The 27,092-nt window shown below is 42.5% G+C and overlaps 1 protein-coding gene and 1 long non-coding RNA gene across 3 annotated transcripts; one reads left to right on the top strand and one right to left on the bottom strand.

Annotated features, from left to right (window-relative positions):
- Positions 1-2,024: 2,024 nt before the first annotated feature.
- Positions 2,025-27,092, top strand: LOC308586543 (uncharacterized protein). 2 transcript variants are annotated; one of them, XM_081193258.1, is made up of 3 exons: positions 2,025-2,100; positions 2,970-3,739; positions 25,018-27,092. In XM_081193258.1, exons 2-3 carry the CDS (start codon positions 3,349-3,351, stop codon positions 25,197-25,199), a joined length of 573 nt encoding a protein of 190 aa, XP_081049384.1. In that variant the 5' UTR covers positions 2,025-2,100; positions 2,970-3,348; the 3' UTR covers positions 25,200-27,092. The 2 variants fall into 2 exon arrangements, with proteins under 2 accessions (XP_081049384.1, XP_081049383.1); XM_081193257.1 differs by lacking the exon at positions 2,025-2,100 and adding an exon at positions 2,227-2,628.
- LOC308586567 lies at positions 18,767-25,099 on the bottom strand. The gene is made up of 3 exons (XR_014007951.1): positions 24,991-25,099; positions 24,548-24,617; positions 18,767-18,832 (listed from the first exon to the last, which is right to left on the bottom strand). It is a non-coding gene; the product is annotated as an uncharacterized lncRNA (long non-coding RNA).

Raw genomic sequence — 27,092 nt, 5'->3', positions numbered from 1 at the left:
AAGAAGCATTGGGCAGAATTGCAGTTATGATTATTTTTATTTAAAGTGATTTATCAAAATCAGTAACCATATCCCTGTTAATCTTCCCCTTGACTGAAGCAAAAATGTGAGCTATGATTTTGAGTAATCCAGGAAAGTTTTAATGGAACAAATCTTTTTCTTCCAATACTGTCACCCTACTCCTTTAATGAAATGGAAAATATTCTGATTATAAAGATTTTGTCCTTTTTACAGGAGATGGAGATAGGTGCATGCAATGAATAATTGGGCTAGCTCTTCCTTTATGTTGCATTTGCAAGAGGAGAAATGAAAATGGCTTGCTAATTCTCTTGTAGGCGAAACTCAATGTTTTTCCAGCAGTAGTTCTGAATAGTAAACATAAAGTCATGTAAATTAACTAGTGCTAGGTAAGTAATCACCAATGCATTTTTAATTTTGAAAGGATAAGTGTTACATTCAGCTAGCTCTAGCTATTTACTTACCTGTGAAGTTTTGAATAAATCGCAAACTTTCTGGAGAATTATATGATTTGTTAGAATAGGATTTGGGGTAAAAGTAATATTTACATTGCTGCAAATTCTTTGAAATCCATGACAGTTTCGTATCCCTCTTTAAACGCATTTCATTTGCTTTTATTTTCCTCCACTGATTGGATAAACTAGGCTCAAGATTGCAGGAAATGAAGGCTTGCTTCAAAAGGTGAGGATAAAGGGCACAACCCAAAGTCCACGAAATATAATGGGCAGAATAATGTAGGATGCAACGGCAGCAACCAAAAGATCTCCAAAAGCAATGATGCCTTCATCCTTTAAAATTATGGATACCCTGTCCTGATGCTGAAAGCTACATAGAATTAACATGGCCAACCCTTTAGCAGGGTAAGAATTTGGCAGGATTAGCAGGGCAAAATCTCCTTTGTGAATGAAGACTTTCTAATTATGTGTGTACCTGCTAATGCTAAGATAGTTTATATTTTTAGAACTTTTTTGTGTGTTGTATACTCACCTATACCCAATAAAGTGGAATGAACAGAAACCTCAGGATTGTAACACACTCTATGTTAGGTTGCCCTTGAAAAGTGTCAGAAAGCTTCAGGTGGTGCAAAATGTAGCTGCAAGGTTGTTGGCAGGAGTGCGGATATTTGCGGAGTGCGGGCATCATATTGACTTCTAATTACCTTCTGAGACAAGTTCAGGGTGCTGGATAAACAGTTTGGGACAAGGGTATCTGAAAAGGTGTTTCCTCCAGCATGAACCTGCCCACACACTGCCATCAACAGGGAAGGTCTTGTTGCGTTTCCACCAGTTTTGCATGGATTGTCTATTGCAATGTTCAAACTTAAAATGCTAAGATATAAAAGATTTTGAAAATACAGTAGAAATACTTTTGCTGTGATTCACCCTCTCTTCTTACAGTGCAATTGCACACATGTCTGCTCAGATATAAGACCTATCGAATTCCAAGGGATTTATTCCTAGGTAAGTGTGTATAGGATTGCCACATAATTATACAAGCACCACTCTGCAAAAGGTAACGCTTTTTGTTGCAGAGCTTGTTTCAATTGTGAGGAAGAGTTAGCTCTTCTAAAACTGGTCTTTTGTGTTTGGGGTGTGTGTGTGCTTTACCTTTTGAAGCTTCTCCTTGGTTAAACAATAGGCTTGGCTATGAATGTGGGAGGTAAGACCTTAAACAGTTCTCTCACTCATTCCTTATAATAGTACTGGTCTACCTTACAGGATAGTTGGAAGGAATAATGAGCTAGAGCTTCTTTAAGTGCTTGTATCATTCTAAAGACCTCTAAACATGCTGAGTAGAATCATTTGCAGCCCAACTTTATCAATGCTTGGAACCAGAAGTTTAGTACTACTGAGTTCCACACAGTAAATAATAGATCTGTACAGAGTTGCTGTGTCTCCCCCTCCCACCCCCTACAATTTCTCCTAAGAGCCCATGGCTCATAGGTGAAGGGTTTGAAAATCACGTGGTATTTTTTCCCTTCCTTCAGGACAAGGAGCTAGATAGTCTTTGGTTTGCTAGGCGGAATTAAATCACTCTCAGGCATTAATGTTGGGCATCCTTGAACATGGATTGGTAGCGGAGGTGAGATCCAACTTCTTGCTGTATTTGCAAATACAGTCCCCATGTTTTGGCACGGAAAGAGTTTGTGCAGGGATTAGACGAAAGGGGAGGGAACAGCAAAGGCAGAGAGAGAGAGAGCGCTGATCATATGTCACTGTCTCATTTTTATCTTCCCCTCCCCCGATTTAAGTATAACGGCGGGGTTTAAGTCTTTCGACATCATCAGAGCTCCCTCGGCGGCTCTATTAATCTCGAAGGGAAGCGTTCAGCACCTCGGCCAGCTCCTCCGCGGACGAGAGCCGCTGGGCGTGAGAGGCAGAAAGAGAGAGAGAGGAAAAAACTACAGGTGGGGAGAAACAGACGAGTCCAGACTCTCTCTCTAGACAGCACCACTACACAGGTCAATCTGTGGGCGTCTGGCAGTTGAGGACAGTCAATCGAGGCAGTCGGTTGTTTCTTTTGTCTCTTTCTCCTTCCTCTCCAAGCAAACCTCAAGAGAGATTCCCTGTGTGTGGCAACGAGGCGTCCTTCGAGTCGACCCTGCCTTAGGTTTGTTAATGCTTCGTCCCGCTGACCTATGAAGGAAAGGTTGGGGAGCGGGAGATTCTCGGGTTTCAAAAAGTTATTGAAAGCCTTCCTGGCTTATCTGTGTTAGATGCTGTCGATGATGACCCAAACTAGTGCGCTTTGTCCTTTAGTTTGGGCAGTGGTGCGTGCAGACTCTTCTCCGTCTTGCAGAAATGAGTGTGACCAGCTCAGTCCTCGGAAGGTCGCTGTTTAGTACAGCCCCTGACACATTGAGGCTGCTAAACAAACAGTAAGCAACTGAAAAATAAGCCTCATTTAACACAGCTCTGTTTATTTGTGCTTGTGTTTCCTTTCTCTTGTAGGTGTATCCTGAGATACTGGACTCCATATTTTCTGTCCAGATGAGTGAAGCCAGCAGCCAGCTTGTATCACTTTATCTTTTCCCATTTAGCACCAGGAAGAGTTGTCTAGAAAATATCAATGACAAGTGGAAAAGGCAAATCTGCTTCTCTTCCAGGAACTATTCCTTGTTTTAGAATTTGGATTTATACCTTTTACGCTTTAAGGATAATGTGACGCCATTGGATCCACATAGACAATCATGTGAAGTTTGAATGGCAAGTCGCTCTTGGACAGACTGATTTCTGTTTCTTTACCTGTAGGGATGGTTTACATATAGGGGGGGAAAGTGCATTGAGCTGCTCCCGGGTTTGTGAAAATCCATTTTCCTCCTTTGCCATTATGATCATTTGCAACATCAGTGCAATAAAAGATTGGAGCACATTTCTCTCCCAGATCCTCCCCAGTGTCAACAAGACTCTCAACTTAGTGCAGCAAGTGGAAGCCACCACCAGCTCTGTGGTGAGTGTTCTGCAAGATCCTGATCAAGGCAGCTATTTGTCCAACAGCCAGTCCATGAATTCCAGTAACTTTACCACTGGCCTGGACCACCTTTTCCAATACTCATATTCAGACAATGACCAGCTTTACAAGGAGTACAAACCTCTTCCTCGGGATGCAATACCTTTGCCCAAAGCTGTGCTCTACCTTCTTATGGCAGCACTTGTGGTGGTGGCAGTAGCGTATGCCATTGTTGGGCATCTCATCAAGGATCTTGTCCATGATTTGATAGGTGAGTGTTGGAGGAACACATTTTTATATACCGTGTGTAGCATTGGTGACAATGTCCATTTTCAAATGGAATGCTGGAGTTGGTTTCTACTCTCTCCCCTCCCCCCCCCACCACATATCAGTAATTCCAATGTTGATGGGCAAAATAATCCTTACTGGGTTCTAGAGAGTGGCAGAGCCCACACCGCTACCGCCAGTGATGCTCCTCTCTGCTGGTGGAGGATAAGTTCATATATGGCATCCTACCCGCCACCCCACTAATATCAGAAAGTTAGAATTGCAGCCTAACAGTACCTGTCTACTCATAAAGAAGCTCCATTCGATACTATTAGACTTACTCCCAAATAAGTGTCTGTAGAATTATAAACTTATGAATGCTTATTCATTTGAGTTGTTTGTTGTTGGTTTACGTTGTGCCATTAATGTACATAGTATTTAACAAAGTGACTTAAAAATATGGGCAGGTCCCTGCCCTGATGTGCTAACAACCTTAAAAGACTTATAATGTACAGTTTCAAAATTACTCTTTTCTTTTGTATCCCACATTAATTATGGGATAGATGCTCAAAGGTACTTTAGGTGTTACATGAGAAAACACCAGAAAAGAATCTAATTCAGAACAGGGTGGTGTTGATTCAAGTTTTTTATTCTGCTCTGTTTGGATTTGGATCTAAAATGTACTGCCTTATTAAATAAAACTACTACAGCAAAGTAATGTGGCTAAGTAATAATGATCCATAATGTTAGAAAGAATTAATGCTCCCTTTATTCAAAGGTAGATCATTTAAAACTTTGCATTGTTTTTATATCTCACCATGTACTCCCATGTAGCATGCCTCATTCATCCCAGAATGGTTTCCATTATTATTTTTCCTGCTTTTCCTGCTGAATTTTTATCCCTGGCTTGCCATCTAGCTGAAAGAACCTTAACTTTTTTAATGGAGCAGCATACAGGTCTGGATTATGCAAATGAAGACCAGGTACTATAGTAATGTTCAGACTTTGAACAGCCACAGAGCTTAATTGCTGAAACATTTGTAGAAGCAAAGTGGATCCTTCATAATTTGTGATTGAACTGACACACAACTTCTGGTCAACAGAGAATTCCGAAGCCTAATCAGGTTTCACCATCAGAATAATACTTTAGACAGCAGATCCTTGGGAGCAGGGACTGTTTCTTTGGTCCATTGTAAAATATAGGACTACAATCTTTAACTGGGTTTCTTGCTTTCCTAGATGCTGATTAATTGACTTAAGGGGTAATATAATGCATGGTAGCTATTCATATAGCCATTCATATCAGTAAGAGTGCGTGTGTGTGCTTGTTTGTTTACAATTAATATTCCAGAAAGGAGTATTAACATGAAACATTACTGCCATATGTGCTGGAGTTAGGGGAATCAAAATATCAAGATTCTGTTTTCAAAGGATCCAAAACATCTACTGTGCAGTGTAATCCTAAGCGTGCTTACTTAAAAATACGTCCCCCTCTCTTCAGTGGGATTTACTCCCAGGGAAGTGTGTATAGGATTGCAGTGTTTATAATATGTTTTAAAAGAGCCTTCAATAATCTTGCTCAGTCCTGTCACATTTAAACTACATTAGTTCCTCAGTTTTCTTATTCTGAACATTTTAAGCTTTGACTAGTTAACATCTACAGTATGTATGGATTGTTGGACAGATATAAATCTGCTAAATCAGTAAAGAGGCAGAAATGAGCAGGACAAGTCAATGCACATTTACTCAGAAGTAATTTCCATTGAGTTCAGCAGTGCCTACTTCCAAGTAAGTATAGATAAGTTGTAGGTCAAATTGTATAAAGCGTGTTACAAAATGAGCCATGTCTCATTTTATTATGAATGATTAACATGTACATCTATGTGTACGCATTTAAAAACACACACATTGTTTTCAGAATCAGATGGGCATAATATTCACTGTGCAAACACAGATGGACATCTGCAAGGCTTGTAGCATAAGACACTAATTCTGCAAAAACACAAGCATATACTAGACTGGGAGCAATGCAAGGGGATCTTGCATAAGAGCTGTTCAACAGTGGAATTTGCTGCCAAGGAGTGTGGTGGAGTCTCCTTATTTGGAGGTCTTTAAGCAGAGGCTTGACAACCATATGTCAGGAGTGCTCTGATGGTGTTTCCTGCTTGGCAGGGGGTTGGACTCGATGGCCCTTGTGGTCTATTCCAACTCTATGATTCTATGATCTTACCTGGCAGGATTCCAAGGAGACCTGCTGACATTGTGTGACCTTGATCAGGTGCCAAGATCTCTATGCATTTTCCATATTAATTAAATGGGAATTTAGATTATTTCCAAATAAGCTATGCTATGTTGATGGTGATTATTATAATTATTGATGTAACTCTGGCAAAAGGCTTCAGAACATGCTTAATTTTAATGACATTCATCCGTATTATTAGGTGTAATCCACAACAGGAACAATCCACACAGATTTTATTTGATCTATAATGGAACCACTCAAAGTGTGTGTGCGTGTATATGAATGAGAGGGAGGGAGAGAGTGCTCTTGGTTTGTGCCATTTTTCTAGGTCTTCCCAGGTACTCCCTCATTGCTGGGAGATGGCAACTGTTCTCCAAATCTGATTCATTTCACTGGGCTCACAGATACATCCTTCATCTTGTCAGAAATAATAGCTCTGCTAAAGAGTGAGTTTTGGAACTCACAATCTTTTATTTATGATCAGAACAAAAATTTGTACCTGCTTTCACCTCATGCAAATAGAAAATGGAAATGAGTTTCAGGGGCACCTCAAGTCTGCTAAAGTGAAGCACACGCTCCTTAGCAGGCAGTACATGCATTACTCGTATTTATATGCTCCAAATTACTGAATTCTCCAAGGAGGGAGAGGGAGATGATGTTTGTTAACATTGTCAGGTGAGTCATCATTTTCCCTTCCTCCCAAGAGGGATCTTCATTTGAATGAGTTTGCATAAAACGACTTCTGGGATCAGACAGAAGGTGAAAGGGAAGTGGGAAGCAACTCTCAGTTCGATCTGAATTCTTTTCACACAGTTGCCATAGTTAGGTCGTTTTCAGTCATGCAGCCTTTCCCTATAATTAATTCCCATTTAATCAGTGTGCTGATTATGAGATGGAAGGTAGAGGACCTACAAGTGCCAGCCCAAGCACCCCGCCCCTGCCTTTTAGCCAATTGATGCACATGAAGCTGCCTTATCAGAGTCAGACTATTCACCCATCTAACCCAGCGGTGGGGAACCTGTGGCCATTCAGATACTGTTGAATCCCACCATTGTCCATGCTTCCTGAGGCTAATGGGAGTTGGAATCCAACACCATCCGAATGGCTGCAGATTCCCCAACTCTGAGCAAATGCAACATTGTCTGTTGTGACTGGCCGGAGTTCTCGACAGTATCAGGCTGGGGTCTTTTCCAAGTGTATCACCTGAAATCCTTTTAAGTGGATATGCTAAGGATTGAACCCGAGACCTTCTGCATCACAAAGGCCCTCTTAGAATTTGAGCTTTGCACCTAATGCTGTTTCTAAATTGTGTTGCTAAAGCATGCACCAATATCTAGAAGGCTACAACGTGTCTGGGTTTTTGTTTTGTTTTGGATTAAGGCATAAATAAATACATTGTGAGTTTATAGACTTTGCTAAATAAGTGTATTTCAGTCAGATGGCAGGTAATATACCTGTATGCACAGGTTCTTAGATGTTAAAACATACTGCTTTGCTCTTTACAGTGAACATCTCTCAGCAAATGAGGTGAACCAGCTTTCTTCCATTTTCAAGGTTACTCAATTTATTCAGATTGAAAATTCAAAGGGAGTCCAAGTGACATTGTAGCCTTGAGAAAAGTCTCTTTTGAGGGGATATAAACCCTTTTATAATGTGTCTCTGACTTATGGAAAGGGATGAAGGTTGAAAAAGTTGTATTTTTTTTTATTTTGCCAACAGGGAATGAGCAGAGTGAGATTGGATTCATTTTTAAAAATGATAATATTCCCTGTGAGTTGGGCAAATAAAAGGACACCTCTCATTAAAAAGCATCAGGACATTTTGCTCAGCTCATTTCAAAAACACACCAGAAGGTGCCTAGAGTTGCCAGCAAACTCTGAAGCCCAACCGTTTGCTAGATTTGAGGAAGCTGACCCTCACAGATTAATTCTGGCTAAAGCTCTAGAGCAGGCATAGGCAAACTCCGGCCCTCCAGATGTTTGGGACTACAATTCCCATCATCCCTGACCACTGGTCCTGTTGGCTAGAGATGATGGGAATTGCAGTCCTAAACATCTGGAGGGCCGGAGTTTGCCTATGCCTGCTCTAGAGCGGAGACGAGGGCATTGTGGACCTCCAGGTGTTGTTGGGCTCCATCACCCATCAGTGTGGCCAATAGCCAGGGAATTGGAATCCAACATCTGGAGAGCCACAGATTCCCCATCTCTGCTCTAGGGACTGTTTGCTGTAAAATGGATCTGGACTGGGGCTCTGAATAGCATTGGCTTCTAGGCACTGGCATGAGGCAATTACCGTATTTTTCGCTCTATAACACTCACCCAACCATAACACGCACATAATTTTTAGAGGAGGAAAACAGGGAAAAAAATATTCTAAACGAAACAGTGGATGTATGATTTTTGTGGTTCATGCTGTGGCCACAGACATGTGATCTGACGGTGAGTTTGGGGTAGCCCAATACAAAAATCCTGAGGATCCATGTGGATCCATGCTTTGTAACCACGTTTTTGCACCACTGCGGCCCCAGGCAACAGTGGGTGCGTGATTTTTTTGGTGCAGGCTGTAGCCATGGACATGCTATGTGATCTGATGGTGAATTTGGGTTGACCCAGCGCAAAAATCCTGAGGATCCATGTGGATCCGTGCTTTGTAACCACGTTTTAAGTGGGGAGGGAAGGAAAAGCACTCAAAGGGCAAGGAACACGCGTGGGGTGGGTGGAGAAGGATGCTGCTAATAATGCAGAAGAGGGGTATAAGGGGAGAAGGCTCCTCTCCTCTCCCGCTTTGCTCCTTTAAAGGCTCTGCTTCTCTCCCTCCTCCCCGGCTCGCTGAAAAACTTTGCTGCTATTTAGCCAGCTGAGTGGGGAGAAGAGAGGGACAGAGAGCCTCCTTGCGAAAAACTTTGCTGCTATTTAGTGAGCTGTTCTCTCCCTCCTCCCCGGCTCGCTGAAAAAAACAGCTCCGGACTCGTGTAAGCGGCTCCTCTCCTCTCCCGCTTTGCTCCTTTAAAGAAGCAGGCTCTCTGTCCCTCTCTCCTCCCCACTCAGCGGCTCTTCTCCCACTTTGCTGTTTCAAAATGAGCCACGGAGGAGGGAAGGAAGGGGAACAATGGATCCTCTGCTCACGACTGCAGTAGATCCCCCCGCCATCTGTAGGCATTCACTCCATAACACGCACAGACATTTCCCCTTACTTTCTGGGATGAAAAAAGTGAGTGTTATGGTGCAAAAAATACGGTACATTATCATTACCATCCTAGTTGTGCCTACTAATACATCAGTCACTCTGTGTATAATGGGGCCTGCTTTCTAGTTGTGTATTTACTGTATTTAGTATTGCAGCCTATATGTTACTCTCCAGTAACATTGATAAGGAGTCATGTGGTGGGGTGACTTCCCATACCATTATTGCCTGCCTCTGTCACCCATCCTTGTCTGGAGGAAGGCAGGATGGAACATACACATACAAACTTTGAACAGCCATCAAGGGTGGTCCATTAGAGATCATGGTACAATGTTCTAGGTATGAACCACATGAAGTATGGTTGCTCTGACTAAATCTGACCTCCCAGAATGTTCACAAACTTCTTGAAGCAAGCATAATTGGTGAAATGCAGTGCTGGCAGGAACAGTGATCTATGCAGGAACACTCAGAGGCTGCTAACCTGAACAACCCTACCCTACACCCAGGTAGACAATTCACACATGGTCTGAACTGTTGATATGTTGACAGTCTGTTGCTCTGAGCCCTTCTTTCAGAAGCTTGTTTGGATTATCCATAAATTCCATGGGGGAAATATGAAAGCGATTTGCCTTATTTTTGAATGAACCTTGATTGAAAATATTCAAAATATTTGTGTTATGCTGAAGAAATTCAGGCAATGTTGTTCCCGTACTTTGAGAAATCCTAAAGCGGTAGGGAGTTCATCACAGCATGGTTTCCTACCTTCCACAGATGACAGAGCTTTCAGAATGCATTTGCACCTGCAGACTGAAAACAAAAGTTTGTCTTGCAACAGTGAATTTGGATAACAATACAGCTGATCTAGGGAATATGACTGCATACAAAAGAGAAAGCAGAACCATAAGCAGGAAATTCTGTCCAGCTGAATGAAGCACAAAGAATTTGTAAAGCAAAGCAGGAGAACCATTACTGAAAAACTAATTTAACCTGTAAACACTGCCCCTGTCTTCTTCATCCAACAGCCAGTATAGACATGGCATTCGGTTTATATCCAGCTACAAATGCTCAAAAACCTGGCCATGTTTCGTAAGAAATGTATAACTAAACAAACAACCCCTCCTAATAGCAATAATAAATCCAGTTTCTCATTGGCCTCCTTGCTGGATTGTTCTTTTTCTGCCTTATCTCCAAACACCATGTTTTAGGCTTCTCTTTTGCATAAGAAACATTTTCTTTAAGTGAGTGAAATTAGGACTGTATTTAGAACTTCTGAAAGCAACTGATAACTGATTTAAATGGGGCATGAATGAATTTTCAGTCATTCTAATCTGGATTTATGAGAGAGGAAGAATGCTATAACACATCTCTAGCCACTTTTATTTATTTGTTTGTTTTAGTTATTACATTTATATACCGCTTTTATCTTTCAAGCTGGTGTACATGGTTCTCCTCCTCCCTATTTCATCTTCACAACAAGCCTGTGAGGGAGGTAGGTAAGACTAAAAGATGGTGACTGGCCCAAGGTCCCCCAGTGAACTTCGTGGCTTAGCGAAGTTTCGAACCCTGCTCTCCCAAACATTCTAACCATGTATGGTTTTATTTTACACTGCCATTGATACTGCAATTTCCCTTAAAATATCAACAACAGAGTGGGAGTGCAATTCAACACTGTGGACCATTCTTGAAGTGAACCATGAGCCAAGGAGGTTACAGAGCCATTTTGTTTCTCCACTTAGCATATCTGAATATTATTTATATGTGTGTAATAGATACAACTGATGCTTTTGAATTATGGTGCTGGAGGAGACTCTTGAGAGTCCCATGGACTGCAAGAAGATCAAACCTCTCCATTCTTAAGGAAATCAGCCCTAAGTGCTCACTGGAAAGACAGATCATGAAGCTGAGGCTCCAATACTTTGGCCACCTCATGAGAAGACTCCCTGGGAAAGACCCTGATGTTGGGAAAGATGGAGGGCACAAGGAGAAGGGGACAACAGAGGACGAGATGGCTGGATAGTGTTCGCGAAGCTACCAGCATGAGTTTGACCAAACTGCGGGAGGCAGTGGAAGACAGAAGTGCCTGGCGTGCTCTGGTCCATGGGGTCACGAAGAGTTGGACACGACTAAATGACTAAACAACAACAATAGATACAACTAGCGGCAATGCTGGATTTTTTTTGCAATGTCAATTTATACATATTTCCAGTGTGAGACTAGAAGTGGCTGGATAGTTTTGTGAATGGCTGCCAATTAAGCTGGGCCTCCATTAACCCTCGATAATGTTAAGCAATTAAGCAATGAAAATGGATGCTCTCCAAAAGTATACACTAATTGAGGGACAAATGCTTTCCTGAGAAAATTCCCCTACATTTCAAAGAACTTGGATGACTTCTCTTTGATCAGATGAGCTTCCTTTTCTTAACCAGTTTGATTATCACCCTGGGCCTTTCTTATCTCACACCCTTTCCTGTGTGGATTTGAGAAGAACCTTGGTAAAGCACACGTCATTGAGAAGCCCTGCTCAGTGAGCTTACCTGGTGACAGCAGTGGGAGCAAATAGTCCAATGACACCACCATTTAAATTTTCTACAGTGATCTAGAGTGACACTATATCAGTGGCACTATGGAAATTGCAAATGGTGCCTCCCCTAGGACCTGGGAGACCAAGATTCAAATCCCCACTCAATCCTAAAGCTCATTGGGTGACCTTGAGCCAGTCACAGTCTCATCTATTGTGGGGATAAGATGTGGAGTTGGAGAACCATGTACACAATATTGAACTCCTTGGAGGAAAGATGGAATACAAATTTAATAAATATAAATTAATAATTGCTACTAATAAATCAGTGTATCTATTGAATAACTGGCCAAACATGTCACATTGGCTTAGATCATCCCTGCATGACAAGCTGGAAAAGCAACTCTGCTTCTGCACAGCTGCGGGTTGTATCCAATGCTAGTCCTACTCAGAGTAGATCCATTGAAATCAATGGCCACTCACATTGGACTCACTCATTAGAACAGGGGTCAGCTACCTTTTTCAGTCGGGGGCCGGGCCACCGTCCCTCAGACCATGTGGTGGGCCGGACTATATTTTGAAAGGAAAAAAATTAACGAATTCCTATGGCCCACAAATAACCCAGAGATGCATTTTAAATAAAAGGACTCATGTAAAAACACACTGATTCCCAGACCATCCGTGGGCCGGATTGAGAAGGCGATTGGGCCACATCCGGCTCATGGGCCTTAGGTTGCCAACCCCTACATTAGAACAAGGAAAAGTCCCAAATCTGAACTTTCCAGGATTTTCAGTAGAGTTGAAGCCTTGAAGTTAGGTGAAGTCACATTCTTCAGATTCAATATTCAAAGTTAATGCCTGTCCCCACCTCTTTCAAAGTTCCAGCAAGGCCACTTTTTGTAGAGTAAAAATCCTGACACCCACAAAGTTGTTGAGCTTTCTTCCCCCTGGCATTTTGCAGATTCGGCAAAATTCCCCCCAATGCCATTTTTACACCTGGAAACCAGGACACGTCAGGAAATTTTCCTGGCAAGCCTGGTTGTGACAGTACCTGCAAAAAGATGTGGATTATTTCCTTACCTGCCACTTTGATAAAGTCATTTGTTAAACAATTACAGGACTCCTGGCCTTGCTCCTCAGGAGGACATTTCCCGCATGAGCTGTCACAGCTGATTTTTAAAATGTGCTCTTCAAGAGCGTAAGGGGCAGCTGCCATCAGTTTCGAGTCATCCAAGAAAGGACTCATAAAAGGGAAAAGGATTGCAAGCTGGGGGGTTTTATTGGGTTGTTTGTATTTTGATTTTATGTATGTGATCCTTTATGTGAACCACGCTGAGACCTTCGGGTATAGGGCGGTATAGAAACTAACTAAATAATAATAATTGTTACCTTTTTATGGCTTGCTTTGGCCTTTGCTCAGTCAGTAATATGATCTGTACCTTAGTTTTTTCCAAATGTATATCCCAGACTTAATTTGAGGCAAAGCTCACCAGGTGAAAAAAGTGGAGGTTTTCTCCTGATGTTAGAGCTCAGCTCACTTAAAGTGTCAGTTTGAGCATCTGAAGACCGTTTTCCCTCTTGCCCTTGAGGAACCACTATCAGCACCTACGTACATGGGATCAAGGCCTGGGTATAACTCTGAGACAGGCTTCAGTCATGACCTCTCGTATTTGTGAATTTATTAAGCTTTAAGCACACAGAAAGGTTTGCAGAAGAAGGATCAAGGCATTTAGAGGCAGCATTGGCAGTTTCAGCAGAGGGTGTGTTGATCCTAAAAATCAGGTAGTATGGCATGTACTGGTGTATGTGTGTGTGTGTCAGTCGGTCAGTCAGTCAGTCAGCACAGCAGCCTCATTGGACACATGGTGTGGGTGTGTAGCTGTGTGGACAGTCATGCAGTGGCACTCCCAAGTGTGCCACTACAAAAGCTCATTGCTCAGCATGCTCCCTCCCAAGGCCACTGGACAGCTGCTTCTGGGAACCTCAAAAATAGGGTATGATTCCCTCTTCTTCATTTTGTTACAGATGCTGACCATTGGGGCTGATAGACCAACTATGCATATTTTCTTTCTTAAAAAAGCAATCGAAGCTTGTGGCAATTAATTTCACAGGTTGATTGTGCATTAAATGAAGAAGAATGTTATTTTCTCTGTTTAGAACCAGTTTCACTGGATGACTCCTAATGTTTTGAAAGTGGATAATTTTATCTGCTCAACCTTACCATGCTTATTTATTTTGAACTTCCCTGCTGTTTTTCATCCTCCTGGGGCCTTCATCTATCATGACTGTAGGTTTGTTCATTCATTACAACTAAACAGAGGCACAAACACTTTACCTGTAGAGGTGTTTATGTGAAAGAATTGACAGCTTGTTGATTTGTATAGCTCAGCTGTTGTGAACACAGACCATGTTGCATGTGAATGTTGCATGTGAATAACTGCATGAGTAATCAGCTCTACTATTGTGTACACGAGTACAGATTTTACACTGCTTGAATGTACGGTAATCTGTGAACACCCTGTGAACACCTCAAGAGGCCACAAAATACCAGCTGGTGGGGAGCAATAGAGGGAGAAGTCTATGGTGGTGAGCTGGATCTCAATTGTGGATTTGGTTGCTTGTTCAGAAAGCAGACTGCTTGACTAAATGGACCCTTTGAGTTCACTCAGCTGATCTTTTAACATTCTTAATTGCATAGGAGGGTTATACAATTTTCTTTTTACAGATGCAGTGGTTTTTGACTCCTTTATACTGGAACAGGGAAAATTGCAGCATGGATAAAACCCATAGGATTCATAACTGTTGAATCCTGCTTCCACTGGCTGTTGTCAACTATTGCTCGGTTAAAATATTATTGGTTTGTAACAAAGGCAAAGCATGGCATAAACTCAAAAGCAATAGCCACCAAAGGTTACCATAGCAGGAGAGGGCAGTTAACACTTATTACTATTACAGCATCTAAGGTCACTTTCAGACCTCTGCATTTCTGCACCTATCTCTTCAATGTTTGGATAGATGCCAGTATACGGCCATTGCACAATAAAAGTGCACCTTCATTAGTCACTGCACATAAAGTGGGTACATTGTGAAAAATAGCAACAGTGCAACAAATTGGCTTTCAAAAAAAATCAAGACTTGGGAGGGGGAAAGAAAAGTTATGTGAAGCTGCAGCAGCATATGCACGATAACAACCACTTGACAGTGGTGTTGTATAACCTCCGCACTAAATTTGTAGAAATAGATGAGGACAGTTGCCTGATATATGCTTTGTCTGGAAACCTAAGCTTCCCCAAAGGAAGAGCTTTCTCTGATCTCCCTAATAAAGACCTCAGCCCTGTGCCTGGATATAAGGCCTTGGATGCTAACAAGTCTTAAGGGTACCTTTGCTCTCCTTGCTCATAGAGAAAAATCCTAACAGCATCTCCTTAAGTACTAGCTAGCAACATCCTAATTACCTCTCCCTGCGGATGACATATTAAATCTAGAAGGTCCCAAAATAATCCCCACGGAAACCATCTTGCAGATTAGCCTGTGAAGAAATAAGCCATCCTGTTATTTACTTTGGAATTAGAAAAGGCTTCCGTTATATAATTTCCCCCTGGTCTGCTGTAGTGCACTGTTTATACCGAAATCAGACTGAATTTCAGTTTGCAAGGCGTGCACACAGTCTGCAAGGCTTACAAGGCAATTGCCGGAGCTTCTGTGCTAGCTCTTTTTTGCAAGCAAAATTGAAATCTCTTGATCCAAAGTGCTATGGAAACATTTGGGAATGCAGAGGAATATGTTTCTGTCCTTGGCAACCACAGTAATAGCAATTCACATCCTTCTGTGGTCGACCATTCGCTGTCTTCCTGCAGATGTTGTGCAAATTCAAATCCAATGAAATCAGACATGGTGTTGTTGTGATCTCCAATCCACTATATGTTTCTAGCATGGAAACTGGCAAGACCCCAGGGGTGTTCACATGGCTTCAGATACAAATTTTAAATCTGAATTTCAAGACTTCAACCAGTTTTGAACATGTGGCATTTTATTTGTTGAGACAAGTGACTGGGAAATTGTCTTATTCTCTGTAGGGACTTTTTGGCTTCTGATCCAGCAACACTGAGTTGTGGTCCTGCTACATTGTCAGCAACCCTCTAATGGGGTTTACCTAGGGCTGGCTTCAACCTATTCTGCAACCTCGTTCTCCACACAGGCCTAATGCAATTCCTCCAGGAACAATGTGCAAAATGTTGTTATCAGCATATTTGAGATCCTTGCTGTTGCAGGAGGCTTAGACAATGAGTGTTGTATTTTAGACAAGGTCAGTTCAAAAATATCACCCCCATAATTGCTCTCCAAATTTGATGAAAAAGATATTTCAATGGCCATCATGGTCAGGCCAGCTTGGACTTCACCGTAATGACTACGGCTATCCAAATAAATATGGCTGGGTCACCCTGCAGACATTGCTTGAGCAAGAGACTAAATTTACATTTGTGGTCCTATGCCTCTGTCTGTGTTATCTTCGTGTTGCTTAGAAGATACCAAGACTCTTTCTTACACTGGAGATAGTCTGCCATTACTTTCTTCACTCATAAAACTCTCTTACCTTCTAAACCATAGCCTCCTGTCTAGTTAAAGGTAAGGGTAAAGGGACGACTCTGGGGTTGTGGTGCTCATCTCGCTTTACTGGCCGAGGGAGCCAGTGTACAGCTTCCAGGTCATGTGGCCAGCATGACTAAGTCGCTTCTGGTGAACCAGAGCAGCACACGGAAACGCCGTTTACCTTCCCACTGGGAAGGTAATTGCCTTAATGCAGGCATGGCCAAACTTGGCCCTCCAGCTGTTTTGGGACTACAATTCCCATCATCCCTGACCACTGGTCCTGTTAGCTAGGGATGATGGGAGTTGTAGTCCCAAAACAGCTGGAATCTGTGAAACATTTTAATGTTTTGCATTAAAATGTACATACACTGAACATACAAAGAATGTTCAGTTCTGTTGACTTGTCTTCAGCATGTGAAAAGCCTCCTCCATTTAAAATAAAAAGTATACATTGTATGATGTGCGTCTTATGCCAGAGTAGCGCAAGGGCTTTGCAAATAGTCGCCAGGTGTCTAGGTCAATTTTATTCAACTGTAGGAAGGAAGAGCCTTACTGAAAAACTAGCACTGTGTTATCTTCACCCCATAAAGGTAGTTTGGGCAGCTGCACAGAATTACGTGATCTCCACTAACATTCTGGTCCCTCTGATTCTGGAAAATCCTTATGCAAGTTTCCATATTAAGAACTTTTGAATTAAACCTAGTCCAATGTCTTTATTACACACCTCTGGGCCTATCTTTGTGCCTTCTCAGGTCATGAATTATCTCCCATCACGGTATAACCCACCTGTTCCCAATGACATTTGGCCACTGACGTCAATGAACCTTAATAGTATCTGCAATCTCATTATGATAACACTCATCCTCCCACATCACTTCCTGTTCCTTTTGGAAGCAAGAAACAGGGAGATATAACAGGTCAGAACAGTCTAAAGCCAAGAGGTTCTACTGCAGACTGCTGCAGGGAAGGAGGCATAGATTAGCCAGTAAGAAAATGTCTAACTGGCATAGTATTTTTGCTGGCAATTTAAGATTGCACCCAGAGCCAAAAAGTATCTAGCCCTCATGACTAGAAAAAGGTTTGAAAACATGACAGGGGAGCGCTAAAAATGCTCAGTATCACTAAACAGAGCACAACTGCGTGGTTGTTTTGGGGGTTTTCCAGACACCCTACCTTGTTAGTTTTGTCCAATCAGGGTTAGAAACAGTGGCATACATATTATTTATTAAATTTATTTCCCATCTTTCCTCTGAAAGGAGCCCAGGGTGCCAACAGCTTTATGTACAATAAACTGCATTTGTACAGTGCAATTCCAGTATATTTCCTGTGATTTCCTGTCCCACCACCTGAGTTCACCAGGGCTTTCCCCTAGCCTTCATGCTTAAGATGCAGCCAATGCTAAAAGAGTCTTACGGAAAAGTCAGGAAGAAGTGTCGATATCTTGTTTAAAAGATTGACCAAATGCCATAGTGATCTCTTTTTAAGTGCACTGGCTCCAACAGGCTCACAGTTGCCCCCGCCCCCCATGCCCATTTCCTGGAGTTCTTCCAGACATGAGAAGCTTTTAATCCTGAGCAGTGAGCTGAACAAGGTCAGCTGAGAGCAGCCGCAGATGGGAGTTACTTCAATTGGCATTATATTTCAGGGCTTATTCATTCTCAGGATAACACTCTTCGACCCTAGATTAATTAATCCCAAAGAACTAGCAGCAGCCACCCTTTCAATCCCCCACCCACCCACCTCAATTCCATCTATACTATAATTACAAACACAAACACTGATTAGAATCACCACTCCACTCATTGGCCGGAATTGAAACAGTGGGGGGACCCCACCCTTTCCCCAGTTGGACTGTGCGTAAGAGAGGATGTTTGGAGGAGTGATAAAGAGTAACTAATCCGTTTTAGCAGGCTAATCCTATGAGCTGCTACACTGACACAGTGGCTCATAAGATCAATACGCCTGCACAGGGATTCAGCCTCAACTTCACTGCCGAAGGAGCAACAGCCACGGCCGTTGCAAAGGATGCAGGGCTGGCAACGGCAGTTGGGCCATTTCACAGATTTGGTGGGGCAGAGTAGGAAGAAGCAGGGTGGACAGCACTCAGGGATGGCTGAGAACGGCATTATCCTAAAGACTTTTTGAGCCAAAACCTTGGCATTAACATGCAACAGGTGATCGTCCTTCCCTGCAGCAGAAACTGTGGTCCTTCAGGTGTTGTTGAACTACAGCTCCCAGCACCCTGCAGCACTGGCCATTCTGGCTGGGGCTGACGGGGTCTAGTTCCCCATCCCTGCTGCAGCAGATGCTCTCTTTGCAAGTCAAAGAGTGTGTCCACTTGAAAACAGCTGAAAACAAATGAAGGCGGACTCAGCAATGGAGTGTATATCTCTAAGCCTGCCCAATGACGTTGTGTAAGTCATATTGCAATCTCTACTTCCTTCTTCCTTCTCTTGGGGCACGCAGGAAAGAAATTGTATGGATAACCAAATCAAGAGGAGGACATTCAAACATGTATCGCATAACCAGAATTACTCTTGCTGACAGCAGGATCTAGAATCCATCTAGATTGAAAGCAGCATGTTGAGGATGAGCATGAATTATTCCAGACTGAGGAAAAATTACATTATTGTGCTACAAGCAAGTTACTGTGTGTACAGCCTTACATCTTAAAAAAACCCAACTAGAGGTGTCAATGATTGAACCCATATAACACAGAGAGCATTATTTCACTGAACTATGACCTCTACCTTAAGGCTGCCATTTTCCCCACCCTTTCCTGGGAGTAAGCCAAACTAAGTGGGATTTATCTTTGAGTAAATATGCAGAGTCTCCACAACACTCCACTTCAAAGGGCAAGACTTTCGCTACAATAAACCAATTGTTTGGAAGGCAGAAGCTAAACCAGACTCCCCAGAGGATTTCAGTTGTTGAACTGAAAGGTCTTCTGAAAACAGAGAAAAAAATACAATTGCCAGTGTTCATTGATAGGACAGAGAGTGAAAATAATAAAATCTTGTTTAGAAGGAAAGAGTCCTTTATTCAGTTTGGGAGATATGAGTTGGACGCAGTGGGAAACAGGGGTGCCAACTTGAATAATATATTTGGGGGGCCCAGGTAAGCCCTGCCCCATCAATCACAAGACGTGGCTCACACACATCATGGCAATGTCCATCAACTTGGCGGGCATAGCCCCCTCTAATATTTCATTGGGGAGGAGCGAAGGGAGCTCAGCCCCTAGGAGTAGGCTCCTATGGTGGGGAATCATGTTGCTAGTCTGTTTCTAACCACCTCCACCCTCCACACAGACACCTTTTCTCTTATTGTGGGCTGAGATTTAGTGGGTAAAATTTTTGTCATAATTTCATCTCCATGCTCAGCGGTGTGGGGGACTTTACCTGCTAAATTTCTATGTGATATCTGGTAAAAGCATAGAAGCTTTTGCCAAAATAAATCTTGACAACCCTACCTCTACCCAATGCATTAATGGAAGTGATATCTATTAAATGATCTAGTTAGAATATGTGTCTTTCTAAAACAGACAGGTTTCATTGTTTGTGGCCGCATGGTAATAATCTCAGCTCTACTTCATTAGCTGAGATTTTGCTTATCAGCCACAGTCTTCTATTTTCATAACTGCTGAGGTGCCCTGACTCTGCTATACTTATACACAGACAATTGGAACCATACAGCCTTGTGATTGTGTTTTAATGAGCACTGAATATAAAACTGCCATACCACCCCCCCCTCTCTCTCTCTCTCTCTCTCTCTCCCTCCCTCCCTCCCTCCCTCCCTCTCTTGTACACAGGCTGTGCCCTGCATGTAGCCTTGGTGTTCATGCCATGTATATACATGCATTTGCACTAGATAAAACGTGTGTGATATTTAACTTCTGGGGATTCTAGGGAGGGAGGCTGAATGCATAGCATTTTACACTAACAACATCTTAATAAAGTATCGCCAAAATTGGGGGGAGGGACATCTGGCAGAGTGGTTTACCTGAGGGCTTTTCCTGCTGCTTTTCCTGGGCAAAATTGCTCTTTAATGCTCAATCATAGCAAACAGCAATTTGGGATTTCCCCAGATTGCCATTTGTTCCAATCTATCGCTAAAGAGCAGGTTTTCCCTTGGAAAGGAGTGGGGCAAGGGGAAAACCACCCAGACCCATGCGTTCTAGGCATGGTGCAAGCGAATGTAAGGATGAACCCTGAGACCCTTTTGAAAAATAGAAACGGTCCCTGGTATATAGGGACCATTAGAGCATATGATTAATGTTGCATTCTTCTCCATATTCACTTCAGAAATTAAGTAGGCATCTTCCTAGCGAATACAGCCTCTGCAAGAAAGATTTAGTGTGGGAGGATGTGCGAGGATGGGTTGCATATAAGCAGGGCTGGATTGAGACCTTTAGAGTCCCTAAACAGTTTTAAAAAAATGGTGCCCCCATATATAATTCAAAATATAAACAATAATAAACCATATATCATTAAACTTTGTTATTACTATTTCATTATTGCTATGGTGTGTGTGTGTGTGTGTGTGTGTGTGTGTGTGTGTGTTGTGTGTGTGTAATTTTTCCATTTATAGTGGGAGCCTTTTTTGTGGAACCTAGATCAGCTGCACGATATGGTACAGTTTGCTAACAGGGTCTCCCAGAGTGAAGTGTCACTGAATTACATCTAGAGTGAAATGCAAACTACAAAGAGAAAAGCAACTTTTTTTACAGAGAGAACTGTTTGGTTTGTGTGTGTGTGTTTTCAATCAGAGTGCATAGATATGGAATCCTTAATATGCCTGCCTTTGTGGCTGAGAGACATTCTGCATCTTGTCACTTAGAATCTATTACCAAGTCTACATTTCTGCCTCTCGGGAGCCTTTTCTAAATTGGTGCCTTATCTTCAATGAGCAGACTGAAATATTCCTGCTTTTGGCATTGGCACTTCAGGGCACTGGCTGGAGACTGTTTCCTTATTAGGAACTGCCATGCTCACTCCAGAGCTCTCTCCATCTCTTCTGTCTACATCCTGACAATAATTCAGCTGCTTTTTTTAGGGGTCAGCAAATTTAACATTTTCAGTTTCTCTCCATTCCTCACTTCCCTAGTCTTAAGTTCAGTTCTCCTCATGTCCATATCTGTTTACTATTTGTTTGTTTCTTTTTTAAAAAAAAGTTCTCATGAAAATTTGTCAGTATTTTGGTGCACATTGCTATATGCAATTTCACCTAATATACACCCACTTTCAAGCAATTCTCCCTAATATAATGCTTTTTTTGTATATTATTTTCACTGAGATATGTCTTTTTATGCACACCATCCTTTAATATGACACTATTTTTTGTACGCATTTGTCAGCTGAAGAACAGCATAATAAAATCTTGAGATTTATGGATTTTGAAGGATGGCTGTGTTTTGGTTCATGCATTATTTCAGGAAGTGCAAATTACCGTAAGTAGGTTCGCATTAAAATGCAAACTGAACCGAGATCCTTAACCATTTTCTCATCTCTTCCATGGGTTTTGTCTTTCTAAGTAGGTTGTTTGCCACTTGCTATTCTGCGACAGTCACTTCCCTTTTATATATGTATTTTTGAGATTGATTGGCCATTAACAACATCCTCTGGGCAATTTGCCCAAAATTCAGACAGTATCAACCAAGTTAGAACACTTACCTTCACTACAATACCCACATAAAAACCAGCCTATTCAACATAAAACTATTCTAAAAGCCACATCCCTAAAATAATCTGTCTCAAGAACTAAGCATGGTACTAAAAGGCCTGGAGAGATTAAGGTATTGCTCTGTATTGTATATTACTTAGTAACTATTGTAGCTAAGTGATATAGAAATTGCTTAAATAAAAAAAATACAAAGTATCATCAAGGAAGGCATTCTGTGACTGAGGCACCACCACCAAAAAGGCCATCTCCCTAGTGGAGAACCTGGAGGTTTGGCTTAAGGTCTGGCTAAGTATATATGGAAGAAAACAGATAAGCTAAAGCTTTATATCAGTAATACATATGTTATCTTTGTTCCTGTTTCCTCAACAGTCTTTCTTTTTTGGTACTTCTTCTTGGTAAATCATTGCCTCTATTTTGCCTTTGGGGGAGATTCTGGAGATGCCTTTTCAAAAGATATTTTTAGTGTGCACAAATAACCTGTATTAGAGTTGGCAGTCTTCAGATTTCTGCTCCCTCCTCCAAAGTTAAAACTCTGCATCTGATGTGGCAGAGCTTAGTCCATGAAAGCTTATGCCATAAGTCTGTCAGTCTTTAAGGTACCACAAGATTCTTCATTGGATTTGCTGTAGCAGGTTAACGTTATTATATGGTGAGCAGCATCACAAGTCATTTTGTGAATGATCAGGACCAGGATACCCTTTTCTCATTTTGACTGTTAATGTCCTTCCCTTCCTAATTGCCTACTCCAGCAGTGGATAGCATGGTGGGGCTAAATCGCTCAGCAGCCTCCATCTGGCTGAGTTGCTGCTGCAAGAGAAAGGGAGGGGCTCAGCGGTTTGGCTCCACCAGTGCTCCTTCCCCCTCTACATCTTGGTATGCTGCAGTGACTCAGCTGGATGGAGGTCAAGCGAGCAGCGCAGCCTTACTGTGCTGTTGGCTGCTGGTCTACCCTTTTCAATTTTTCAATTCCAAATTTTAGCACCCCATTGCCTTCTCAGCCTCTCTGGCTGCGTCACTCCTGACCAATGGGCACCAAGCAAGTTATATAGAAAACAAACACCATAGTTCCATGTCTGCAGCATCATTCATTTCTGTTTGTGGTGTCAGTGGGCACAAATCCACTGGTCACAATGCTTTAAGGACATAAGAAACTCTATCTAGTCCAGCATCCTGTTCTCACTGTGGCCAATCAGATGCCCAGGGAGAGCCCACAAGCAGGACCTTAGTGCAGCCGCATGATCCCTCTGTGACTTCCAGCAAACACATAGGTTGCATTCCAGCACTGCTAAATATTAGGCTACTTCCCAGCAAGGAACACTTCAAGTGGCAAGTCTCTTCTGACAGACCTAATTTGGTTTTATTTCCCCTGGGAATTAACAGCTCGCTTTCATTTGCATCCCGCAGTCTTTCCTCGGGAAGATGAAGAGTAGATTTTCTCTTTCTCAGACAGCCAAGAAGGGCTGACGGGCTGAATAAATGCTGAGTGATGGGAGATGCTTAGGGATCTGGGGATTCAAAATCCCCAGGGATGTTTAATTAGGGAAGAGATTCCAATACATTCTTGCTTGGGGAGATTACAGTAGCTGTAAGTCCCCTAGGAAAGTGAGTGGGGGGGGGGGATGTGTGAGCCCAGACAGGTAATTATCTCCAGAGTAGACTTGTCGTAGACCTACATATTTGAAACCAAGTGCCATGTCACCAGAGACCACAGAACACTAGTGGGGCTATTTTTGTTCAATGGTCATACAAACACTTTCCTTCAGTAATGAAAGCGGGGAGTTATAAGAACTCCACTTAGTGCAGAGTAGTAAGACCATCGTGGGTGCTATGCCACCACAAGTGGCACTCAGAGGCATTTTTGTGTGTGAACACCCTCCCTTACAGCTGCAATGCAACACCAGCTGTATCTGTTGCAATATCTAGTACTGTTGCTACAGTCACTAGTGATACAAAACTCCCTCGCTGCATCTGAATATTTACAGCTGCTGACTATGACCACACTGCTTTGTGGTCTGAAATGCACTCCCAACAGAAGAAGTTGGCAACATCTTCTGTTAAAACTATGTGTATCTTGTATTCCATGAACTGCATTAGAGATTGCAAAATGGTTGCTTATTTTTATGAGGCAAACACTGTGTGATAAAGGTCTCCATGTAGAAAGGAAACAGGAGCACTGAGACAACCAATTCACTGCTAGGTTAGTAAAGTGTCTTTCTTTTCATTTAAAAAGTATACCTACTAATTTCTTCCATTTCTCAGCATATCTATTTTGTTCACGTTCCCTGTCCTCAGGCAAATTATTAAAAGACACCTCTTTGATGGATGGAAATTTATCCTTCCCTAGGTGTTTCTTAAAATAATAATAGCAATACCAAAATCATGACTGGAAGGCTGTTGACGGTGGCTGTGACCCAGAAAGCAACACCAGCAGCACCACAATAAACTTATCCTACTTCGTTGGATACAGATGCAGAAGAACTAATACAAGAAACTGTGTGACATTAGAATACCCGGGAAGCAATTAGCTATGTGAAACAGCTTCAGGACATATAGATATCCAATCTGGTATAAAATGCCACAGTTGAACCAAACATACTTACCCAAATCCCTGTTCCATCATGAAGCTTCATTGGAGACTTTTAGGCCAATCACACTCTTAGCCTAACCTACCTAGAAGGGAGGTTGTTGAGAGAATATAGTTAGAAACACCAGAGAGAGAGAGAGAAAGTAAGTCCTCCATCCAGACAATCAAGAGGCATTATTAGAGTTCAAGGACTGATTACAACCAGGCAAAAAGCACTTGGAACAGAGCCAGTTAAAGTCATGGTCTGAGGAGAGGGGGTGTGGCTTAGGGGGGATTCCAAGGGCCAGATAGAAAGGCCTGCAGGGCCACATTCAGCCCCCAAGTTTAAGGTTCCCCACATAAATACCCTTTTTCAGGTAGATTGCTAAATAGAAAGCAAACCCTGAATAAGCTGCTCCTCCTACATATCAACCATACCAGCCTCTCGCCCCCCTTCCCATTTTCATTGCCAGCACTTACTCCTACATTTTGTTGTTCTGATTGCAGACTGGATGTTTGGTCCCAACGCTGATGACAACAACAACAAGAGTGACGTGAACTGCATCAGCAATAACGTGAATGAGATGGGCGAGATTCGGGGGACGCACAATCACCAGGAGTCCCAGCCTCAGGATGTGGTGATTTCCATCAGTGAACCTTCTTCTTGTCATCTACCCCAGCAGATATGAACAAGCTGGTCCCTGGATATATGCAGAGAGTGCTGAGAGGGTGACAGGTAGAAAGGGAAGGGCTCCCCTTTTTTAAAAGGTACTTTCTCCCCACCCTCAAAATGACTTTGCGACTTTGATGAGGGCTACATTCTCAATTCTTGGCAACCTTGTACGAATACTGGAGTGTGCAATGTCCCTTCCTTTGGGAGCATCCAATGACCAGTGCAACAAGCTAGCATGAAGCAGCTCTATACCAACAAACACTGCAACTTTATATATAAACAGAGGGTCGCAGCTTTTTGAAAAACTCCACACAGACTTCCAGAAATCCCATGGGAAGCACAATAAGGAGCGAATCTGCAAGACAAGCCATGTTTTTTCTGATCCCATAGTGTTGTGTAAGATCTGCTTTCCCTTTTGGGTGGCATTCTCCTTGGGAAGAGGCTATGGAAAGTATTCAGCAGAAGTATTTGATCCTGAGGATAGCATTTCTTGCTACCACAGCACTGCAATGAACGATCCTGCTTCTTTGGTTAATTCCTGCCACCGCCACTGCACAAATATTAAAGGCTCAAAAGCCTGCTCTGCGTCTGAAGCTGGCAACCTTCAGCACAAGGAGGCTTAGACGGATATAAACATGAGGACTCTGAAACAAGCATGGGGACTCTGTTGCCAGGCAGAAAAGGAGACATTATCCACAGATGCGGAAAGCATTGCCAATTTCAAATGAAGCCTCACAAAGTGCAAAAGTGCAAAATATATGCACCACCTTTCTATTTTTTGCTGTTAATCCGCCTTCTGGTTAGTTTAATGTCTGCCCTTTTTTTTTAGCGGAACAATGTGTGCCTGGACACACATATTAGCACCATCTTCTCTGTGGAACAATTTGGGGTTTTTTTCTTTGTTTCTATAGGTTTCCACTTCCTGTTTCATTTTTTTTTAGTGCAATAGTAAAAAACAAGATTTTGAAAATTGCTCAGCCTCAGAAATGATTGACTCTTCTGTCTTGTCTTCTAAAAATTAGAAGCAGCTGCTGCCCTGCACACACTCCTTTTGCATTCTCAGCCTTTATTTTTCATTGCTGCTTCTCCCCATCGTACAGATGTTTCTGTTTCCTGAAGCACTGAAGCAGGGAGGCACAAAACAAATGGGCAGGGGCAGAGCATCTGTTTCTACCGTGTTCTCCACCAGGATCAGCCTGGTGGTATAAGATGGGCACAGATGCAAGGAGGCCATGTCTCTGCTTGATTTTCCTGGCTGAATTTTCTCTGACTGCTTGCAAAGAGAGAATGGCAGCATTGCTAGCCAGCCTTGTATTACACTGGAACATAGGAAGTCAAGACCATTGGTCCATTAAGCTCACTACTGTCTACCAATAACTGGCAGTGGCTCTCCAGGGTCTCAGGCAGGAATCTCTCCAAGCCTTGCCTGGAGACACCAGGGATTGAACCTGGGACCTTCTGCATGCAAGGCAGATGTTCTACTGCTGAGCTAGGGCCTTTAGCTTTCCCTTAACTGTGGAGGAGAGTTTTTAATTATTTGCCCTGATAATTTGCCCAGATATTTAGGGGTATTATGCTTTTTAAAAAGTATTACCTGTAAGAATCATCATGCCCAAGCAAAAACATGAAGATCCTTTGCAGATTCATATTGTGTGATAGTGCCCCACAATGCAAGTGGGAACCCAAACTTCCATGCCTCTCCTAAGCAACCTCTTCTAATCCCATTCTGCCTTGTCAGTTGACTTCCTTGCAGTACTTCAGGCTAAATTCTGTTTCTTATGCTGGTCAAGCTACCAGTTGGCCTGTGTCCTAGCCAGGCCTGCGTCCTGGCCAGGCCATAGCTCTCCTGACAGATGATTTGGTCTGGAGCCACAGTGTGGAAATAAAGGACGAGATTGCCCACCAGATA

Source organism: Podarcis bocagei (genome assembly GCF_964188305.1).
Source record: "Podarcis bocagei genome assembly, chromosome: 5".
In the NCBI taxonomy this organism is placed as follows: Eukaryota; Metazoa; Chordata; class Lepidosauria; order Squamata; family Lacertidae; genus Podarcis; species Podarcis bocagei.
Note: the sequence above shows the minus strand (reverse complement) of the source record. Positions and strands in the feature narration are given on the sequence as shown.

Coding starts and splice junctions, on each gene's coding strand:
- LOC308586543 (XM_081193258.1), top strand. CDS start 3,349: ATGATCATTTGCAACATCAGTGCAATAAAAGATTGGAGCACATTTCTC. Junction 3,740..25,017: donor TCTTGTCCATGATTTGATAG/GTGAGTGTTGGA, acceptor TTCTGATTGCAG/ACTGGATGTTTGGTCCCAAC.